Source organism: Cheilinus undulatus, linkage group 22 (assembly GCF_018320785.1).
Source record: "Cheilinus undulatus linkage group 22, ASM1832078v1, whole genome shotgun sequence".
NCBI classification, from domain to species: Eukaryota; Metazoa; Chordata; class Actinopteri; order Labriformes; family Labridae; genus Cheilinus; species Cheilinus undulatus.
Genome location: NC_054886.1, coordinates 25,296,741 through 25,314,751, shown reverse-complemented (window position 1 = coordinate 25,314,751; position 18,011 = coordinate 25,296,741). Strand labels below are relative to the sequence as shown.

Sequence of the window (18,011 nt, the reverse complement as noted above, 5' to 3'; positions counted from 1 at the left end):
CCTGTCATAAATTCCACTATTTTGTATTAAAAATCGTTTGCCTGTCATTTTTGGATCTTTCTTCTGTTTCTACATTAAACTAACGGTTATGACTTAGAGATAAGACCAGCTTTTCCAGGTTCTGAAGACTCAACCTCAGAAAAAGGAACTTGTTATGGACTGAAAAGGAAATAAGTGAACAGCAGAAAAGTTTTATAACGCATGGTTCAGGTGACTCTTGTCTTAGCTACTAAACTCTCTGTGACATTAGGGAGCAGTGGTGTACTTATTTTACATGACTGTGGCTGCAGGGAGATGCTGCAATGAATTAACCAAAGGTCATTGAAAAAGAAAATAAAGTATGTGATTCATCATGATTAAAAAATTAGTGCACTAATTGTAGATCATTGTTAATCGCGATCAGTGAGAATTATCCTGACAGCCCTAATCATATCATGGTAAAAAGAAAATCGTGGCTGTGAACACAGGCCCAAAGAATGCAGTTATTCGCAATGGCTGCCTGAATTTATTTTAGGATTGTTTACAATACCATTAGGTGGGAATGACCAATTTACTAGTCAGATTATAAGCTCAAACTGTTGTCTACAACAGCTGGTGATATACCAGATATTTTATTTTTTAACCCTAAGAACGCCGAGATCTAGAGATGTATACTCAGGACAGAAATGTAACCTGAATCACTTAAAGAAAAATACAAGCGTTGTAGTGAGAGACACAGCCCTTTGCAAATCTTACCATCATAGCAGAAGAAAGGTTTCCTTTGATTGTAGTCATCAATGCCCCAGTGTTCAAGTTTGTTCATTACTGCACATTCTTTCTTTTAAGCTCCATGCTTCCAAATCGTGGGTTTAAAGTATGTGAAATGTGATTTGCTCCCATCAGACCAAGGCCAGGGGTCTTTGAACAGGCCAATCCAGTGAAACGTGCTTACACATGTTATTATTCTTGAGTTCCTGCAGCTGATCAAGTCCACTGATCAGGTCGGTGGAATGTTTTCTGCAGTAGTTCTGAGCCTGGGTCAAGTTCATTTTATGTTCAATCAAATGGAATCTCCGATTGGTTGACTCTTTTTCTGTAGAGTAGGCAGAAACATTGCATGAAAAGAAATATGAAGTTTCAGCATGTTATGAAGACACAAAGGAAAAGCTCTTCTTCCTCAAACTGATGGAATGATAATGAGACATACTTGAAATGTCTGTCTTTTAGATTAGGAATATGACTGTTATTAAATTTGTTTTATTGAAATAGCTGTTTTTACTCAATACAGCAAATGTGAAGTGTCGGCAGGCCTGCTCACAGAATTCACTGGGCCCCTGAAAAACTCCCAGTTGTGACGTATTTATGATGCCAGTGTATGTGTGTTGAATCAGTAGCATTGATGCTAGCATCCTGGCTAACAGTTACTTTATTTTGGAGCTGAAAGTGTTTCAGGCTAATAATGGGCCTGATGTTGAAGTTTTCATGCCACTTCAAACCTTTTTTTTTTTTTGCAAATTTTAGCACATTTTACTATTAATTAATAATTTTTAACCAGTTTTCCCCACTTAGCCAATTTAACACTTTTTGGCAAATTTTAACCCATTTAACCATTTATTTTGCCACCTTTCACCCATTTCAGCACTGTTAACATCTGCCAGTTTTGCAACTTTAAGCCAGTTTTGGACATTTTTAACACTTTTGACCAATTTTTGTTGATTTGAACCCCCATTTTTCCACTTTTAACTCACTTTCACCATGTTGTTTTTGCTACTTTTATCCTGTTTACCCATTTTTTGCCACTTTCTTTTTTTCTTTTTTTTTTTTTTTTTTTTTTTGCCAATTTCATCAATTCTCCCACTTTTAGCCACTTTTTAACCACTTTTTGGCAAGCATTTTACCTCATTTCTTGCCACTTTTGCCTCGTTTTGCCACTTTTAATACATTTCCCCCACATTCTTGCTATTTTAGATCATTTTTTACCACTTATTGCCATTTCTAACCAGATTTTCCCAAATTTAGCCCATTTTCACAATTTTGATTTTTATTCATTCATTTGGCAATTTTACCCCATTTCAGCATGGTTTTTGCAACCTTCAGACCATTTCGGTACTCTTAAGTGTTTTTCAACTTCAAGCCAAGTTTTGGATCTATTTTTGTCACTCTTGGTTCAGTTTTGCTGCTTTGAGCCCACTCCTGATACTTTATGCCACTTTTAACATATTTTACCCACTTTCTTGCCACCTTATTTATATTTTTGTATCTTTAAATCAGTTTTTACCACTTATTTTTCCACTTTAGCTATTTTTTATCACTTCCTCGCAAAGTTTAACCCATTTCACCTTTTATTTTGCCCCTTGTCACCCATTCTGGCATTGTTAATCTCTGCCAGTTTTACAACTTTGAGCCAATTTTGGACTTTTTTGACACTTTTGGCCAATTTTTGCTGATTTCCACTTTCAACTCATTTTCACCACGTTGTTTTTGCCACTTTTATCCTGGTTACCCATTTTTTTCCACATTGTTTTTTTTTTTTGTTTTTTTTTTTTTGTTTGTTTGTTTGTTTTTTGTTTTTTTTTGCCAATTTTGACCTGTTTTGCCCATTTCGGATACTTTTGGCCCATTTTGCCATTTTCCTCCTACTTTTAACACATTTTTGTGACTTTAAACCCATTTTTACCACTAAATGCTGACTCCTACCCATTTTCCCACTTTTAACCCATTATCATCACTATTTGACAAATTTTACCCCATTGTTGCACCTTTTTTCCCCATATTTAGCCTATTTTGGCAAAGTAAACATCTTTGCCAATTTGTAACTTTTAGCCCGTTTTTTGCATTTTGCAACTTTTGTCCCATTTTTGCCATTTTCTTGCCACTATTAACATCTTGTTGCTCAATTTTCCTGCTTATTGCCAATTTTAACCCATATTCTTCTCTTTTAACCCATTTCTCACCACTTTTGTATGCTAATTTTAACCAATTTTAAACCATTTTTTGCCACCTTTAGCCCATTTGTAAACACTTTTCCCACCTTTTTGCAACTTTTCACCCATTTTACCTTGTTTTTGCTACTTTCAAATTCAAATTCAAAATTTGAATTTAAATGATTTATTCCACTATCATGGCGAGCAGAAATAAACTCTTCTGCATCTTTGTTATATCTGATGAAATAAATTTTGAAGTCTGCTGTGAACAAAGCATAATGATTACATATAATTCAACTTGGAAAAGTTATTTTTCAAAAGCATAAAAGAATTAAAAAACAGACCAAGGACAACAGACGTACGCAGAGTCAAACTATCATGACACATTCACGAATGTTGTATTTGACTAGACAGTTCATCATACGATACAAGACCCATGTCAACCAATTACTCTACTATAAGAATATTAACTTGTCATATTGAAGTACTGGGTGAAGTTTTTAGTGGATGCTGCAAATAGCTTGACAGTGAGCCATATTTGGCTTGTTTTCTATGGAAGGAGGTAGCAGGTAGCCAACAGCTAGCCGCACTTAGCTTGTTTACTCTTAAATAACTCTAGCAGATACTTAACCGCTAGCCACATGTATCTTGTATACTTTTCGAGAGCTGTATCCAGTAGCATACAGCGTGCCGCCTTTGTCTTGTTTACTTTTCAGTGGCTGTCAGCAGTTAGCTAGTAGCTAGACACATTTAGATTTTTTACTTGTCTGTGTTGAAGGTAGCCAAGAGCTAGTCAATATTTGACATGTTTATTCTTCAATGGCTGCAGCAGGTGCCTAACAGCTAGCCACATTTAGCATGGTGAATTTTAAATGGATGTAGCAGGTAGCTTCAAGCTAGCCACACTTAGCTTCTTTACTCTTCAGATAATGTAGCAGGTAACTAACACCTAGCCACAATAAGCTTCTTTACTCTTCAATGGGTGTAGCAGGTAGCTAACAGCTAGTCACATTTAGCCCGTTTACAATCCGAATCAATTTACCCATGAAGTTCCTTGTTTTTTCAGGCACATGAACTACCTTGATGTGCTGTTTACATTATGTTTTTTTTCTAACCATCACTTTGCCCTTTATTTCAGCAATATATGAGTTATATTCTTAATAGTCTTTATAATAGGATAATTACTATTAAACGAATGTTCTTACGTTAGAATAATTAGATTGAGTTTCAAAAATATTACAGCTCTTGAGAAGTAAACCACTGATTTTAAAAGAAAACCTTAAAAGTTTTCGTGAATGAAGTATTTCTAATCTTCTTAAGCATCAGTAACTCTTTACCAAAACACAGAAAATTTGGAAATTATAAAACTCAACACACTTTTATGTTTTTTTTTTTTGTTTGTTTGTTTGTTTGTTTTATTGATAGAAATATAAAAACAAAAGAATTACTTTTACACACTTTATTTTAAAAGTATATGAAATACAGCAAGAAAGCATATCTGTATTATCTATAACCACACATGAAAAAAATCATTTAGATATTCCTGAAGAGAGATGGTTTTATGATTCCATCTACATATACTACCTGCGATTATAACATATCCCACAATGCCATGTAATCAATGGAGAAAAGGCAAAAGCTTTGAAGGAAACACACTGCTAACATGGGTGGAGCCAGGGGTTGTATGGGGCCTTCCTCAAAATCGGATTGGCCACTCCAAAATTCTCAACTATGGTTGTTTTATATTATTGCCTTGATTGAGCTGTGGGGCAACAAAAGGCAATGGTTTCATTTGTACATTTGCATTCACCAGTTCTTCATATTACTACTCTAAACACACATTTTCATTGAGTGTTGTGGAATATAACAGACATTATCTTAAATTGTCTAAAGTTGAAATTGTAACACCAGAAATCCTCTCTGTATATGAAGGCACTCCAAAACATCAGGCCCAAAACTGACCACTACAGACAACACGATGAAAGAATAAAACATCTGCTACCAGTGGGGAAAGTTGTTTCTAATCCTTGGAGCAGATAAAGTTAAACTTTTCCTCATCCTGCATTTTGAACCACTTATGATCTCCATCTTTTGCCATGGCTCCAGACATGTCACAGTCATCCGTCTCTTTTTCTTGAGCCCAGTTCTTGTAGCTGACCACCTCATCACTGACCCAGAACCAGAAATCCAGAGTGCAGGTGTAGCGCAGTCCCAGCCACACGTGGGAGGTGGAGGCGTTCTTGGCTCTGGCTTGGACCCATCTCTGCTGGCGAGCACTCGTGATGGAGACCAGGTCATTGTAGTTATCCCTGCAGTAGTATAAGGCCTGCTCCCAGGTCAGCCTTTGTTGGACCAGGACCACTTTGTCTGTTTGGAAGATTGAGAAAAATAGTGAATCATATCTGTAGCTTTGTTCAGGTTATAGTTGATAACACTGAGAAGAGAGTCCATTGGCCAATATGCATGTTAAAGAATTTTAGTCCACCTCTTTGTATTGAATTGTGCCAAATCCGTTTTTTAATCCCATGCAGTTCATGTCCAGCAACCCCTGTATGATGTAAAGAAGCTTTAGCTTGCATGTCTGCCTCACTCTCTTCCTCTATATTTCCTTACTAAATTTGTTGCCTTTTAATTGTATTTTTGCTCTCATTTTGGGCAGTTATTGTGCTGAGAAGAGGATATCTGACAAAAATGTTCATTTTTTTTTAATAAATTTGCAGCATCTTTAATATTTTGCAGTGTTTTGACAAAAAACTGACAGTCTTACCCCTAGAGCCTTTTTTGGCCCCGTTGACAATCATCAAAACCACTTATTTACACTGTACTGCCACTGCAATACAGAATTATGAAATCCTGTTAATTTCTCTGTAACCCTGTCCTTCAGAAACAAAAATAAATGCACACAAAAGAAAATCACTGTCAGATGTCGCCATTTTGCAGTTTTGCAGAAAGGCATTGTGGGAGATAATTGCCTCATTTGAACTGATAGGATATAATGGTGACTGTGGGCCAGTGGATTAAATCATTTCAACTAAAACTTTTTGGGTGTTTTGTGTCTATGGATGTCAGAGTCTGGTGTGTATGTGTATTGAGAAATTTGGGTGTGTAATAATTCTTGATTTCAGAGTTCAAAAAGTTGAGAAAATAATTGGAATTTAATATTTGTGTATCATGTTTTTATTATTTATGAGAGCTATTTATTTATGGTGTCCCTTTTAGGGCTGCAGATGAAAGTTTCAGCATTTTTTTTGTCTATTTTTGTGCACAAAAAAATAACAATCTATCAAAATCAGTTCTGACATATCCTCACACAAAAAAAACACACACTTTGCATTCATCAAATAGAAAATAACTATTTTTTTTATGTTAAAAAGGAGTGGCATTATTTAAATATACTGGTTTAGGAGGGTTAGAATTATGAAAATTCACATTTACTATACATGATGAGGACTGAAGTTAGTAACCAAAAAAGGGGTTTTCTTATTTAATATTTTAAAAATATATCCAGTGACCAAAAAAGGACCTTAAAAGTGACATATTATGGAAAAAACACCTTTTCAGGCTTTTCTAACAAACATATGTGCCAAATATTCCAAAATCCCCTCAAAAATCAGAAACCACCCCCCATCTTTCTGAAAATGTGTGCTGAAATAAGCCGTTCTCAGATTTTCCCTCATGATGTTATGTGGGGAGTTAGCCCCGCCCCCAGGTTCAGTTGGCCCTCCCTGTTTGGAAGAAAGTTCCACCCTCCTCTCCTGATCCTCCTCTCAGCTGTAGCCCAGGCAAGAGAAGATTAGTGAATTAATACCTTTTTCCAGGTCAGCAGGGGGCAGTATGGATTTAATTTTGGATATGGATCTGATTTGGATTTGAATGTGAGGTCTGAGTCAAAAGTAACTCCTAGATTTCTTGCAGTCGATGTGTGTAATAGCCTAGTTTTGCCTCTTTTTCCCTTTCTCAAACCCATATTTGCTGCCTTTTACCTTTTTGCCTCTTTAAATGTTTTTGCCAGTTCAAACCACTTTTCACCAACTATTTCCAGAATTTTGCCACTTTGTAACTGCTCTTCATCATTTTTCATGCCAGTTTTAGCCGCTTTAATCCATTGTCGCCTTTTTCACCAATTTAGCAAGTTTTCCCCTTTATTCTGCAATAATTTAATTGCTTTTCCTTGAGGTAATTTCATTTCCTTCTTCTTTATCCTTTGATTTCCTGACTTTTGTGAACATCATGGCTCAGCGATGTAGTCTGGCATTAATTTCTTTATGGTTTAATTCAATATGCCCAGGAAAGGCAATTCTGTTTCATGAAATTCTGTTTCATACACACCTTTAGAGGATTAAACTACTTGCATTAGAGAACTCTCTCATGATACTGTGCTGAGCATCCCAGCACACGTGTGACTGCAGCTCTGACACAGAGAGGAGGAGGCGGGGCTCTCTGCTCAGTCAGCCTGCTCTGCTCTGGTCAGACGGAACAAGCAGAAAACCGGGACTCGGGAATTACATGCATTCATGTAAATGAGATTAATTATGTAGGGTTGTTTAGTTTGTTTAATAAAGGGACTAGGTTGCTCTATAGGAAAGGTATCCTTACATGACTTCTGTTGAGATCGGGCGCTATGTAAAATACAATTAAATGAAAATTAACTCGACCTTGGAGCCCCCAATATACATTTAATATACAATTACAACCCACTTCTGACACTTCTAACCAATTTTTCCACCTTTATTTACCACTTTTAACAGTTTCACAGCCTAGTTTTGCCACTTTTTCCTATCCTCAACACATATTTCTGCCATTTTTTCCTCTTCAAACTTTTTGCCAGCCACATTTTACCATTTATTTCCACCAATTTTTGCCAATTTTAAACCAATTCTGCCACTTTCTAACTGCTTTTCACCATTTTACTGCCAATTTTAGCCACTCTAAGAAGATTTATACCACTTAAGAAAACCTGTTTCCTTTTAAAAATAAATAAATACACAAAATATGTTTTTGTTGCTTTGATTTTTAAGTTTGAAACTTGGAACAAAAAGGCAGTGTCATGTCACCCATATACAATTTTGTCGCCAAAAACCGAACACACAGAAGTTCTGAATAGCAAAATGTTTCTGACTGTTTGTCAGTGGCAGACCTGCCTAGTTAGAACTCCTCACTCTAGCATCCTGGTATCCTTTGGTGCTCCTTATGCAAGTTAACCCACAATGACAGTCGGTGTGATGTTTATTAGAGAAAGAACCGAGAAAACTGTTAATCAGTGTGGTGTTTGGATTTGGATAATTATGATTTCTGACACCAACCCAGGTCTGGAGACGTTCAAATAAAAAGGCACAATCAACTGCATCAGATGCCGAACTTAAATATAAAGAGTTAAGAATCCTTTAGCAAGCTACTTTTGCAACCCTCCTCCACACCAGCTCCTCCTTTATTTTGCCTCTGACTTAATCTGTGTCATTTGTTGTCATTGGTGCCTTCACTGCTCTGGGTTTTTTGCTGCTTCAGCAATAAGCGTAAATTAATAACTGCTTATAAGGAAAAATATTTGAAATTGTGTGTGTTTCTTGACTGAACTTACCATCATAGCAGAAGAAGCGTTTTTCTTCACCACAACTATGAGGTTGCCAGTATGCAGATCCATTCAACATTACTGCACATTCTTCATTATCAACTCCAGATTCAAAAGACCCCTGTTTCCAGTGTCTGAGGCTTGAATTGCTCCCATCGGACCAACGCCAAGTGTCTCTGAACAGGCCGATCCAGGGTGTGGTCCGTGTCTCGGATCCATTTGACTGATCAGGTCCACTGATCAGGTCAGTGTAATATTCTCTGCAGTATTTCTGAGCCTGTGTCCAGTTCATTGTCTTGTTTATGTGATGGAATTTTTCAGTTTCTGTCTGTGTTTCTAAGAAGGAGGCAGACAAATCACATTTAAAAAGTTAAACAAATCCTGAGCATGTTTACAGGTCAGTTCATAATCAATCAAAAGGAATCGATCACTGGGCAGCTTTGATACTGAGGAGCAGGCCGACATATTGTGTCAAAGAAAGATAAAGTTTAACAAATTATTGGTTATTTTAAATTTTGTATTACATAGTGAAACAGGTAGCAAAACAATGTGAGTTGATTACAAAATTCCAGTTTTTTTTTTCCTTTTGGTAATACGTTCATACTTACGTGACTTTAAATAAATAACTGAAAAACAAAAAATCATTTTTTTTAAGTACATAAGGTATAATTTTATACAGTAGATGAATAAACATCAGCATTGACAGACATATATTCTCACCATTGTAGCAGATAAATGTATGTGATTGGACACACCGAACATCTGTCCACTTGCTCTCACTCATCTTCACGCAGTTCTCGTTTGTTCCAGGATCATTTGGCTCGCCTGTTTGCCACTTCGCTGTACTTTTGTTGAACTCTAGCCCTGGCCAAGACCAGTGCCACGTCCTGTTGTCTTTTCCTGGGCTGCTGTACAGCCCGATCCAGGCTTCTGTTTGACCCTTCCACCCTCTGAGTCTCTGCAGGTCTGTCATGTCCAACACTGTGGCCAGGTCTGTGTGGTTCTGTCTGCAATACGTCTGGGCATGATGCCAGGACTTTGGTTTATCAACAAAGCGGTACTCATAGAGGTCACAGTTGGCAAAGAAACACTGACCTGAAAGCAGAGGAAATACTACAGTAAAGGGTGACCCTTTATACTGGAGTGAGTGCATAAGGTGATATGATGTTTTTATTATGTTTGGCTTTAACCCTTTAAAGCTGATTGTATCATATTTAATACGCAATATTGTGAGTCCTCTGTCTAATCAACATGATCAATAGTTTCCTTAAAAACTTTTTGTATACAATCTGATAGAAGATTAAAAAATCCACCTGTGGATCAAAAAATTACAAAAAATTCCTAAAGAATAAAATACGATACAAAAAAATATAAATGGGAAAGTTTATTGCAATTTTTCTATTTTGGATTTCAGTGGAAGGTGAATTAAACATCTCAGTTTGAAAAATGAGAATTTTCTGGCTATTATTTGAGGTATTGGCCTTACAAGGTTAAGAATCACATTTCCATGTTGTTATCACCAATTGTTTATCACTTATTTCTTTTTGCATTCATCTATCATTGTAAACATAAGAAACAAACATTTGGGGCGAGGGTTAGGGTAGACCCAGGCCCGACCACAGAATTGTCTGGGCCCAAGAAAAACCCAGAGAACTGGCCCTCCCCTGTTATGATTTACTGATGATATCAATGCATGTTTGTCAGATCAGAGGCATTGGTGCTAGCATCCTGGCTAACAGTTTCTTCATTTTGAAGCTGAAAAGTGTGTCAAGCTATCACTGGGTTCTGCTTATTCATTCAGGCCACTTTTTAATCCCTTTTATCACTTTTTCTCCCTATATGCCACATTTGTTTCCATATTAAACCTATTTTTGCCGCTTTTAAACAATTTCTGCCATCTTTTATTAATCACTTTTTACAAGTTTTACTACCCATTCTGCCACTTTAAACCCATTTTTGACACTGAAAGCCTTTTTTTCTACTGCTTTCACCATTTTTAACCCACATTGGCTATGTTATCTTTTCTTGTCTTGTCTTGTCTTGACAACATATCTTGTCTTAGGATAGCGTCAATTATGACTTGGTGCTATTCAAACAAAGATGATTGATTGACTGATTGACTGATTGATCTATATTCCCTTTTGCCTCTTTAAACCTATTCTTACCTGTTTCTGCAATTTTTTCCAGTGTTAGTCCATTTTTACCACTATTAGCCAATGTTTGCCAATCAGCCCCCTCTTTACCTCTTCTTTTGTGTAAATTTTAAACCCCTTTTCACCAGTTTTACCACCTTTTTCCATTCTTAAACTATTCATGACACTGCCACTTTTGCCATTTTTTACCAATTTTTTGCCACTTATAACCCTTTTTAGCCACTTTTAACCCTTTTTGCCATCCTTTTTTTTTACCGCTTTTTACCATTTTGCCTCTTTTTTCCTTTCTGGACTTATTTTGCTTCTTTTTAACAATTTCTGCCATCTTTTATTACCTGCATTACACAAGTTTTATCACCCATTCTGCCACTTCAAACCCATTTTTGACACTGACAGCCATTTTTTGCCACTTTTTTTTCTACTGCTTTAACCCATATTGGCTGCTTTATCTTGTCTTGTCTTGACAACATATCTTGTCTTAGGATAACGTCAGTATAAATTTGTGTTAAATTTGATTGATCTATATTCCTTTGTTGCCTCTTTTAGCCTATTTTTACCCCTTGTTTCTGCAATTTTTTTCCAGTTTAAGTCCATTTTTACCACTCTTAGCCAATTTTTGCCACTTTAAACATGTTGCCCCATATTTACCTCTTTTTAGGTGAAAAAACGTTAAACCCCTTTTCACCAGTTTTACCACCTCTTTTCCATTCTTAAACAATTTATGACACTGTTAGCAACTTTTGCCATTTTTTAAAGATTTATTTGGGCTTTTTGTACCTTTATTTGATAGAGGAAGACAGTGGATATTCCAAGTCCCCAGAGCAAGTCTCTGGTGCTGAGTCAGAGCACCTCGGTCCCCACCTTTGCCTGCTCAGACTCAGAGTCTAAAACAGGGGATGTGAGTGGGGATAGACATGAGGGAAAGAGCCACAGGCTGGATTCAAACCCTGGCCGCCCACCTACATGGGGCGCGCCTAAAACCACTAGGCCACCTGCGATCCTCCCCTAAAAATGCCCAAATGGTGTAGTCGAGGGCTGAAAACCTAATTTAACTATAATAGAAATATTGCTCATAAATGGGGAAATTGTAGTTCAAGAATACATTCTAAATGCATAGATATTTGTAAAAATGTCCAGTTAAGAGGGGAGGCCTGTGTAATATTCTTTCTGGGGGTTCAAAATCCCCAGCTACGCCTGTGTCATCACTTATTTCTATTAACCTTTTTCATATTTTTTACCACTTTCACAATTTTAATAGCCTAGTTTTGCCTCTTTTTCCCTTTCTCAAACCCATATTTGCTGCCTTTTACCTTTTTTTGCCTCTTTAAATGTTTTTTGCCAGTTCAAACCACTTTTCACCAACTATTTCCACCAATTTTTGCCACTTCGTAACTGCTCTTCATCATTTTTCCTGCCAGTTTTAGCCGCTTTAATCCATTGTCGCCTTTTTTCACCAATTTAGCAAGTTTTCCCCTTTATTCTGCAATAATTTAATTGCTTTTTCCTTGAGGTAATTTCATTTCCTTCTTCTTTATCCTTTGATTTCCTGACTTTTGTGAACATCATGGCTCAGCGATGTAGTCTGGCATTAATTTCTTTATGGTTTAATTCAATATGCCCAGGAAAGGCAATTCTGTTTCATGAAATTCTGTTTCATACACACCTTTAGAGGATTAAACTACTTGCATTAGAGAACTCTCTCATGATACTGTGCTGAGCATCCCAGCACACGTGTGACTGCAGCTCTGACACAGAGAGGAGGAGGCGGGGCTCTCTGCTCAGTCAGCCTGCTCTGCTCTGGTCAGACGGAACAAGCAGAAAACCGGGACTCAGGAATTACATGCATTCATGTAAATGAGATTAATTATGTAGGGTTGTTTAGTTTGTTTAATAAAGGGACTAGGTTGCTCTATAGGAAAGGTATCCTTACATGACTTCTGTTGAGATCGGGTGCTATGTAAAATACAATTAAATGAAAATTAACTCGACCTTCAAGGGGGGCGGGGAGCCCCCCCCCCAATATACATTTAATATACAATTACAACCCACTTCTGACACTTCTAACCAATTTTTTCCACCTTTATTTACCACTTTTAACAGTTTCACAGCCTAGTTTTGCCACTTTTTCCTATCCTCAACACATATTTCTGCCATTTTTTTTTCCTCTTCAAACTTTTTTTTGCCAGCCACATTTTACCATTTATTTCCACCAATTTTTGCCAATTTTAAACCAATTCTGCCACTTTCTAACTGCTTTTCACCATTTTTACTGCCAATTTTAGCCACTCTAAGAAGATTTATACCACTTAAGAAAACCTGTTTCCTTTTTAAAAAAATAAATAAATACACAAAATATGTTTTTTGTTGCTTTGATTTTTAAGTTTGAAACTTGGAACAAAAAAAGGCAGTGTCATGTCACCCATATACAATTTTGTCGCCAAAAACCGAACACACAGAAGTTCTGAATAGCAAAATGTTTCTGACTGTTTGTCAGTGGCAGACCTGCCTAGTTAGAACTCCTCACTCTAGCATCCTGGTATCCTTTGGTGCTCCTTATGCAAGTTAACCCACAATGACAGCCACATGGAAAGTTGGAGAAAGGATGCTCAACGACAAAGAAGATCACTTACCTGTCAGGATGAGCAGAAACAGACTCTTCTTCATCTTTGCATTGTTTGATTCAACCTGATATTTCAGCATCTGTGAACCAAACACAGTGATCAATATTTACTTTGAGTCCAGTTTAAATGAAGTGCAACATCTCAGCTAGGATTTAAATTTAGTCAAATAAGAACCAGGAGCGTTATTGGGTGATAGATAAACTGCAAACCATTCATTTATGAATTAAAGACAAAAATATGAATCAATTACAAAGCTCTATAATACACAACATATTGACCTGAGAATGGCTGTAAATCCAAACTTAATGTTCAAAAATGTAAACATACATATAATGATGCCTGCTCTCTTCGTCTCCCTCTGATGTCCCGATACAGACTGTGTCACTAGAATAAAACAGACCGTTAAACATACATATCACTACTAGCTACCTCAGCATCAGCATTCAAATCTAAAATGTGCAAAAGAGTCAGCCTCCTGAATGTCAAAGGCGTCCTTGATATGAAAAGTCAACATCTGTTATAAAAGTTCGACTGTGCATCAGGCAGTGGAAAACACACCATAGAATTAAAGACATGTTTACTTCTCACAGGCAACATTTCCATTTCATATCATTTATTCAAATGCCTCAGAGCCAGGATCAATGAGCCACAGAAAAACACATGTCCATAACACCACAGCACACGTCATGACTAAATAAGGAGAAATGTTACTGAAGAGCCGTCTGAGAAAATTAACCCTTTTTGAAAAATAACTGCCTCTGATTCAGTTCAAACAACGACAGGAGATTTATTTAAACTTTGATAAATAACTTTATCCTTTTTTTAAACAAGATAGCAGTCATGCAGCGGCTGCAACCTTGCATTTGCCTTGCAAATTATTAGGAATTTCCAGTGGAACATAGCGCCTCATTCCCAAAGATGGACCTCAGAATGACCTTTAATGGTTATATGTTAACAATGTGGATGGGCAGACTAGACTAAACCATTACAAAAGTAACATCAGACTGCATGACGTACATGACTACATGTAGTTTGTACTGTACTGTTTAAAGTGCTTGTAAGTCACTTCATTTTATGTTACTTTTAATAGATTTTAGTGATAAATAATGTCTTAATTGTTCTCTTACAAACATATTAGTTGGTAAAATTCTGAGTATTCCAGCCTTTTGTGTGTAAGAAAAAATCCTTTCTGGGTCAGACTCCCTTATGAACGTACTTCATAACTGATTACATTTTGAAATAGTGTGTTTTTGTATTTTGAATTACTTTCATCTTGCTTTCTTAGTCTCTGTGAGCTTGTTTCCTGTTGTCCTGTAAATACAAACATCACTATGTACTGCAAAAGCCCCAAAGCAATGACTGACGTGAAATGAATTCAACATTTCTGTGAGCTGTTTGGAAAATTCTGAGTATTTGACACAATTTTCAAACCATTTTACTGTCCGACACTGGCTACAACAATGCTAAATGAGGTCATAAAAACCCACAGCTTTGAATTACCTGCTCTGCACGCCATTTCTGTCCTATTTATCTGTTATGTGGTGCAGTGTTCACAAAGTGCTTCCTGTCTTAAGTGAGAGAAGTTGAAACAGAGTTAAGTGTGGACTCAGCTATTTTGATAACTAAGTGGATGATTGCAATTTATCTAATCTTGAATCTTTAGTTTTTTTCTCATAATAAAAAGTTTCTGTCCCGCCTACTGTGTGAAGCTTTCTGGTTAACTTTCCCCAGTCAGACTTATATTTCCTTGAAATTGTTATTTTCTAGAGTACCAGTATTGTTGAATTGGATAATCTGATATTAGAGTTCCAGTTTTTCTTAAAATTTGCAAAATTACCAATAAAATGACATGCAGGCATCTCATTCTGAAATTTCAGGCTTTAAAAACTTTCCTCGTACAAAATGTGCACTACACAGATTACCATGGGAAAGTTGCTAACTGTAGGCCTAGTTATTTAGCACATTTGATTTTGTTCTGATACGCTTTGTCAGCTGTGAGGTCTTCTATAGAGAGGTGTACCTTTCCATATAATGTCCAATTAGTTTAGTTTTACTACAGGTGGCCTGCCATAGAGGTTTAGAAACCTCTCAGCAAAGATCAAGAGAAATGTGAGGAACCTGAGCTAGATTTCAAGGGTTATTGCATCTGGTCGGTACACTTATGTCAATCTGATATTTTAGTTTTTATCTTGAATTAAATTGCGGAAAAAAAATTCACTTGTGTTTCTCTTTGTTATGCGATACTGAGTGTAGATAATGGATAAAAAGGAATTTTTTGACTGTAGCATCAGGCTACAACATAACAAAATTGACAAAAGTGAAGGTGGTCTGAATACTTTCTGAATGCGTTGTCTATCCTCAGGAAAGGTGTTTTTGCGTCATCAGTAGGTTTTAAGATAGTTGATTTACTTGACATCATCTTGACTAAAAACTATTCGAGTTTGGTTACAGTTAATGTGAGAGAAATTTATCTTAAATAGACTGAATAAAGAAATCATTAAATTTTCCAGCAACAGGATTATGTTTTCTCCATTTTTTTGTTCATATTGGTTGATAACATCAGATAGCAAGGTGCAATCTCTTTGCTTCATTAACTTTTTAACAATGCCACCAATACCAACCATCGTTTTGCTTCAGCATTCATGTTATAAAACTTGTCCTGATTTCATCTCATAAATTCATTCTTAAATAAACCCAGATCCAATAAATTATTGGCTTTATCTAAAAATATCAAATCTGTTTCTGTTTGCGTGTTTTTTGTTCAAATATCACAAGCGCCCCCTTGTGGCTGGCTACAATGTAGGCCATAGTGACTGATCAGACTACATGATTTTTTCTGTCGTTCACGACAACACCATGTCAGACTATGCGACCAAAATCTTGTCCTGTCTTGGCCGACAGCCTGGCCACATTACAAGAGTGATCCTGACCGCTCACTGTATGCTGACATCACCGCTGTCTCCACGACTGAGTGTGAGTTCACTGGTTGTCGGGGGGCAAGTCAAAAAGTGTCAGTCACTCTACTACAGGAGTGCTCTGTGTGATTATACTAGTCTTCTGCTCAAAAAAAGTCAAACAAGAAACAATTATGGATTGGATTATGGATAATAAATATGGATGTATCAAGAGGAGGACAATATGGACTGGCTCTCCTTCAGATAGAACTTAAGGTATGCATGTGATAATGTGAATAAAATAAAATTCATATAGTTAAATGATGATGCAAAGATAAGGAGCAAACACTCCTGTTGGTAGACGTCAGTATTCAAGTCGTTGACGTCAGGTCAGTGTGTCAAACTAGATGATGATGTAAGAAAACTTCTGACATCTTCTTGAATCATGGTCGTGGTCGACAGTATGTCATCCCCGACGCTCAAAATCAGGCCCGAGTTTTGACGATGAGCTGTGATGTTGCAGTTGTGCTTAAGTCTGGCTAAATTCGTGCAGTCTGAACCGGCCTTGAGACTTTAAATTGGATGCCCCATCTGGCACATGTGAAAGTAAAATTGTATGTTTTATTCAGTTAACCCTTGTTTTTGCTGTGTTTTAGTAAGAACCCATATGTTCTCAGCTGTCTCATCACACCTCATTGTTAACCTACTCTCGCTTCCAGGAAATAGCACAGAAATGCAAATGTTGAATGTTTACTGAATGTTTTCCAACTGACTGCACCCTGTACCACATGTGACCAAATGTTGCCTTGTGACTCCCCTTCATCCTGTGAGTTTTTTTAATCAGCCTTTTGTTATTCTCAAACCCTTTTTTAAAAACCCCATCTCAAGCCTGCTCGGGGCAGAGAGAATCTTGCCAGCCATGCTGTGAGTTCCTTCTCTCCACTGCGCAGTGAATAAAGCTCACCTTAACCAGCCACAGAATTTGGACCTTAATCATTTCTTCCACACAGACCACCACAGCGGGACACAGCCTCTGTCAGAATGGAAATGGCATGAGTTGACGTACACAAATTTCCTGTGTAATAATAAATAAAATCTGGCAGTTACATTCATGAAATAAGAACACTGCAAACATTACAGACCAAGAAACATTTCAGAAATAAAACTGCAAATTGTATATAGACCCATTCAATAAGTAGCTACGTGAACAGTGGCTTGCTTTAGCTTCATTAACTAATGCAGCTATGGTAGCTACATATTAAACATTCCTGTGTAAACCAATAAAGCTGCATTAGCTTTAGCAATTTGCAGTGTAACACATGCTGATTTAGCTACATAGGTATAATCGCTGAATAGCTACCATAGCTAAGTTAGCTTTAGAAAATGTAGCATGAGCTTGCATTGCTATTGAGCCCCAGTAGCTTGAATTCTAACAACTTAAGCTATGTAGCTATTTTAAATGAATATAATAAGAGTTTATGTACTTTGCAAAACAGTTAAAAATGTACAGCTATATTACCAACGTAGCTTGCGTAGCCAATGTAGCTTTGTTAGCTTTAGCCTTAGCTATATTGCAGCTCCCAGCTTTTTTTCTTGCAACCAGACTGGTTACTCAGGTAAGTTCGACAAGAGGGGCATCTGAGATCTGCGGTCTGCATCCATACTATCTCGATAAATCCCATATATTTTGAAAAAGAATAAAGGAAATATACTTTTTAAAATGTTAATTACATCATAATATTCATTTCATTGTAGCTTGTTTGAAAGTGTTGCCCTAACAGCATCAGTCAAGAAAAAAGTTGGCCCATGTCCAATCGTAGCTGATGTGTTATACTTTAGAGTAAACAAGCCAAATGTGGCTAACTGCTAAA

The 18,011-nt window shown here is 36.8% G+C and overlaps 1 protein-coding gene across 1 annotated transcript; it reads right to left on the bottom strand.

The window, feature by feature from the left end:
* Positions 1 to 4,548: 4,548 nt before the first annotated feature.
* On the bottom strand, positions 4,549 to 13,609 carry LOC121504904 (macrophage mannose receptor 1-like). Its single transcript, XM_041780000.1, has 5 exons — positions 13,574 to 13,609; positions 13,256 to 13,325; positions 9,193 to 9,567; positions 8,482 to 8,808; positions 4,549 to 5,270 (listed from the first exon to the last, which is right to left on the bottom strand). The coding sequence occupies exons 2-5, from the start codon at positions 13,323 to 13,325 to the stop codon at positions 4,924 to 4,926; spliced, it is 1,119 nt and encodes a 372-aa protein (XP_041635934.1). The 5' UTR covers positions 13,574 to 13,609; the 3' UTR covers positions 4,549 to 4,923.
* Between the last annotated feature and the right edge of the window lie 4,402 nt (positions 13,610 to 18,011).

Coding starts and splice junctions, on each gene's coding strand:
- LOC121504904 (XM_041780000.1), bottom strand. CDS start 13,325: ATGCTGAAATATCAGGTTGAATCAAACAATGCAAAGATGAAGAAGAGT. Junction 9,568..13,255: donor GTTTCTGCTCATCCTGACAG/GTAAGTGATCTT, acceptor CTCTGCTTTCAG/GTCAGTGTTTCTTTGCCAAC. Junction 5,271..8,481: donor ACGCTTCTTCTGCTATGATG/GTAAGTTCAGTC, acceptor TCTTCCAAACAG/ACAAAGTGGTCCTGGTCCAA.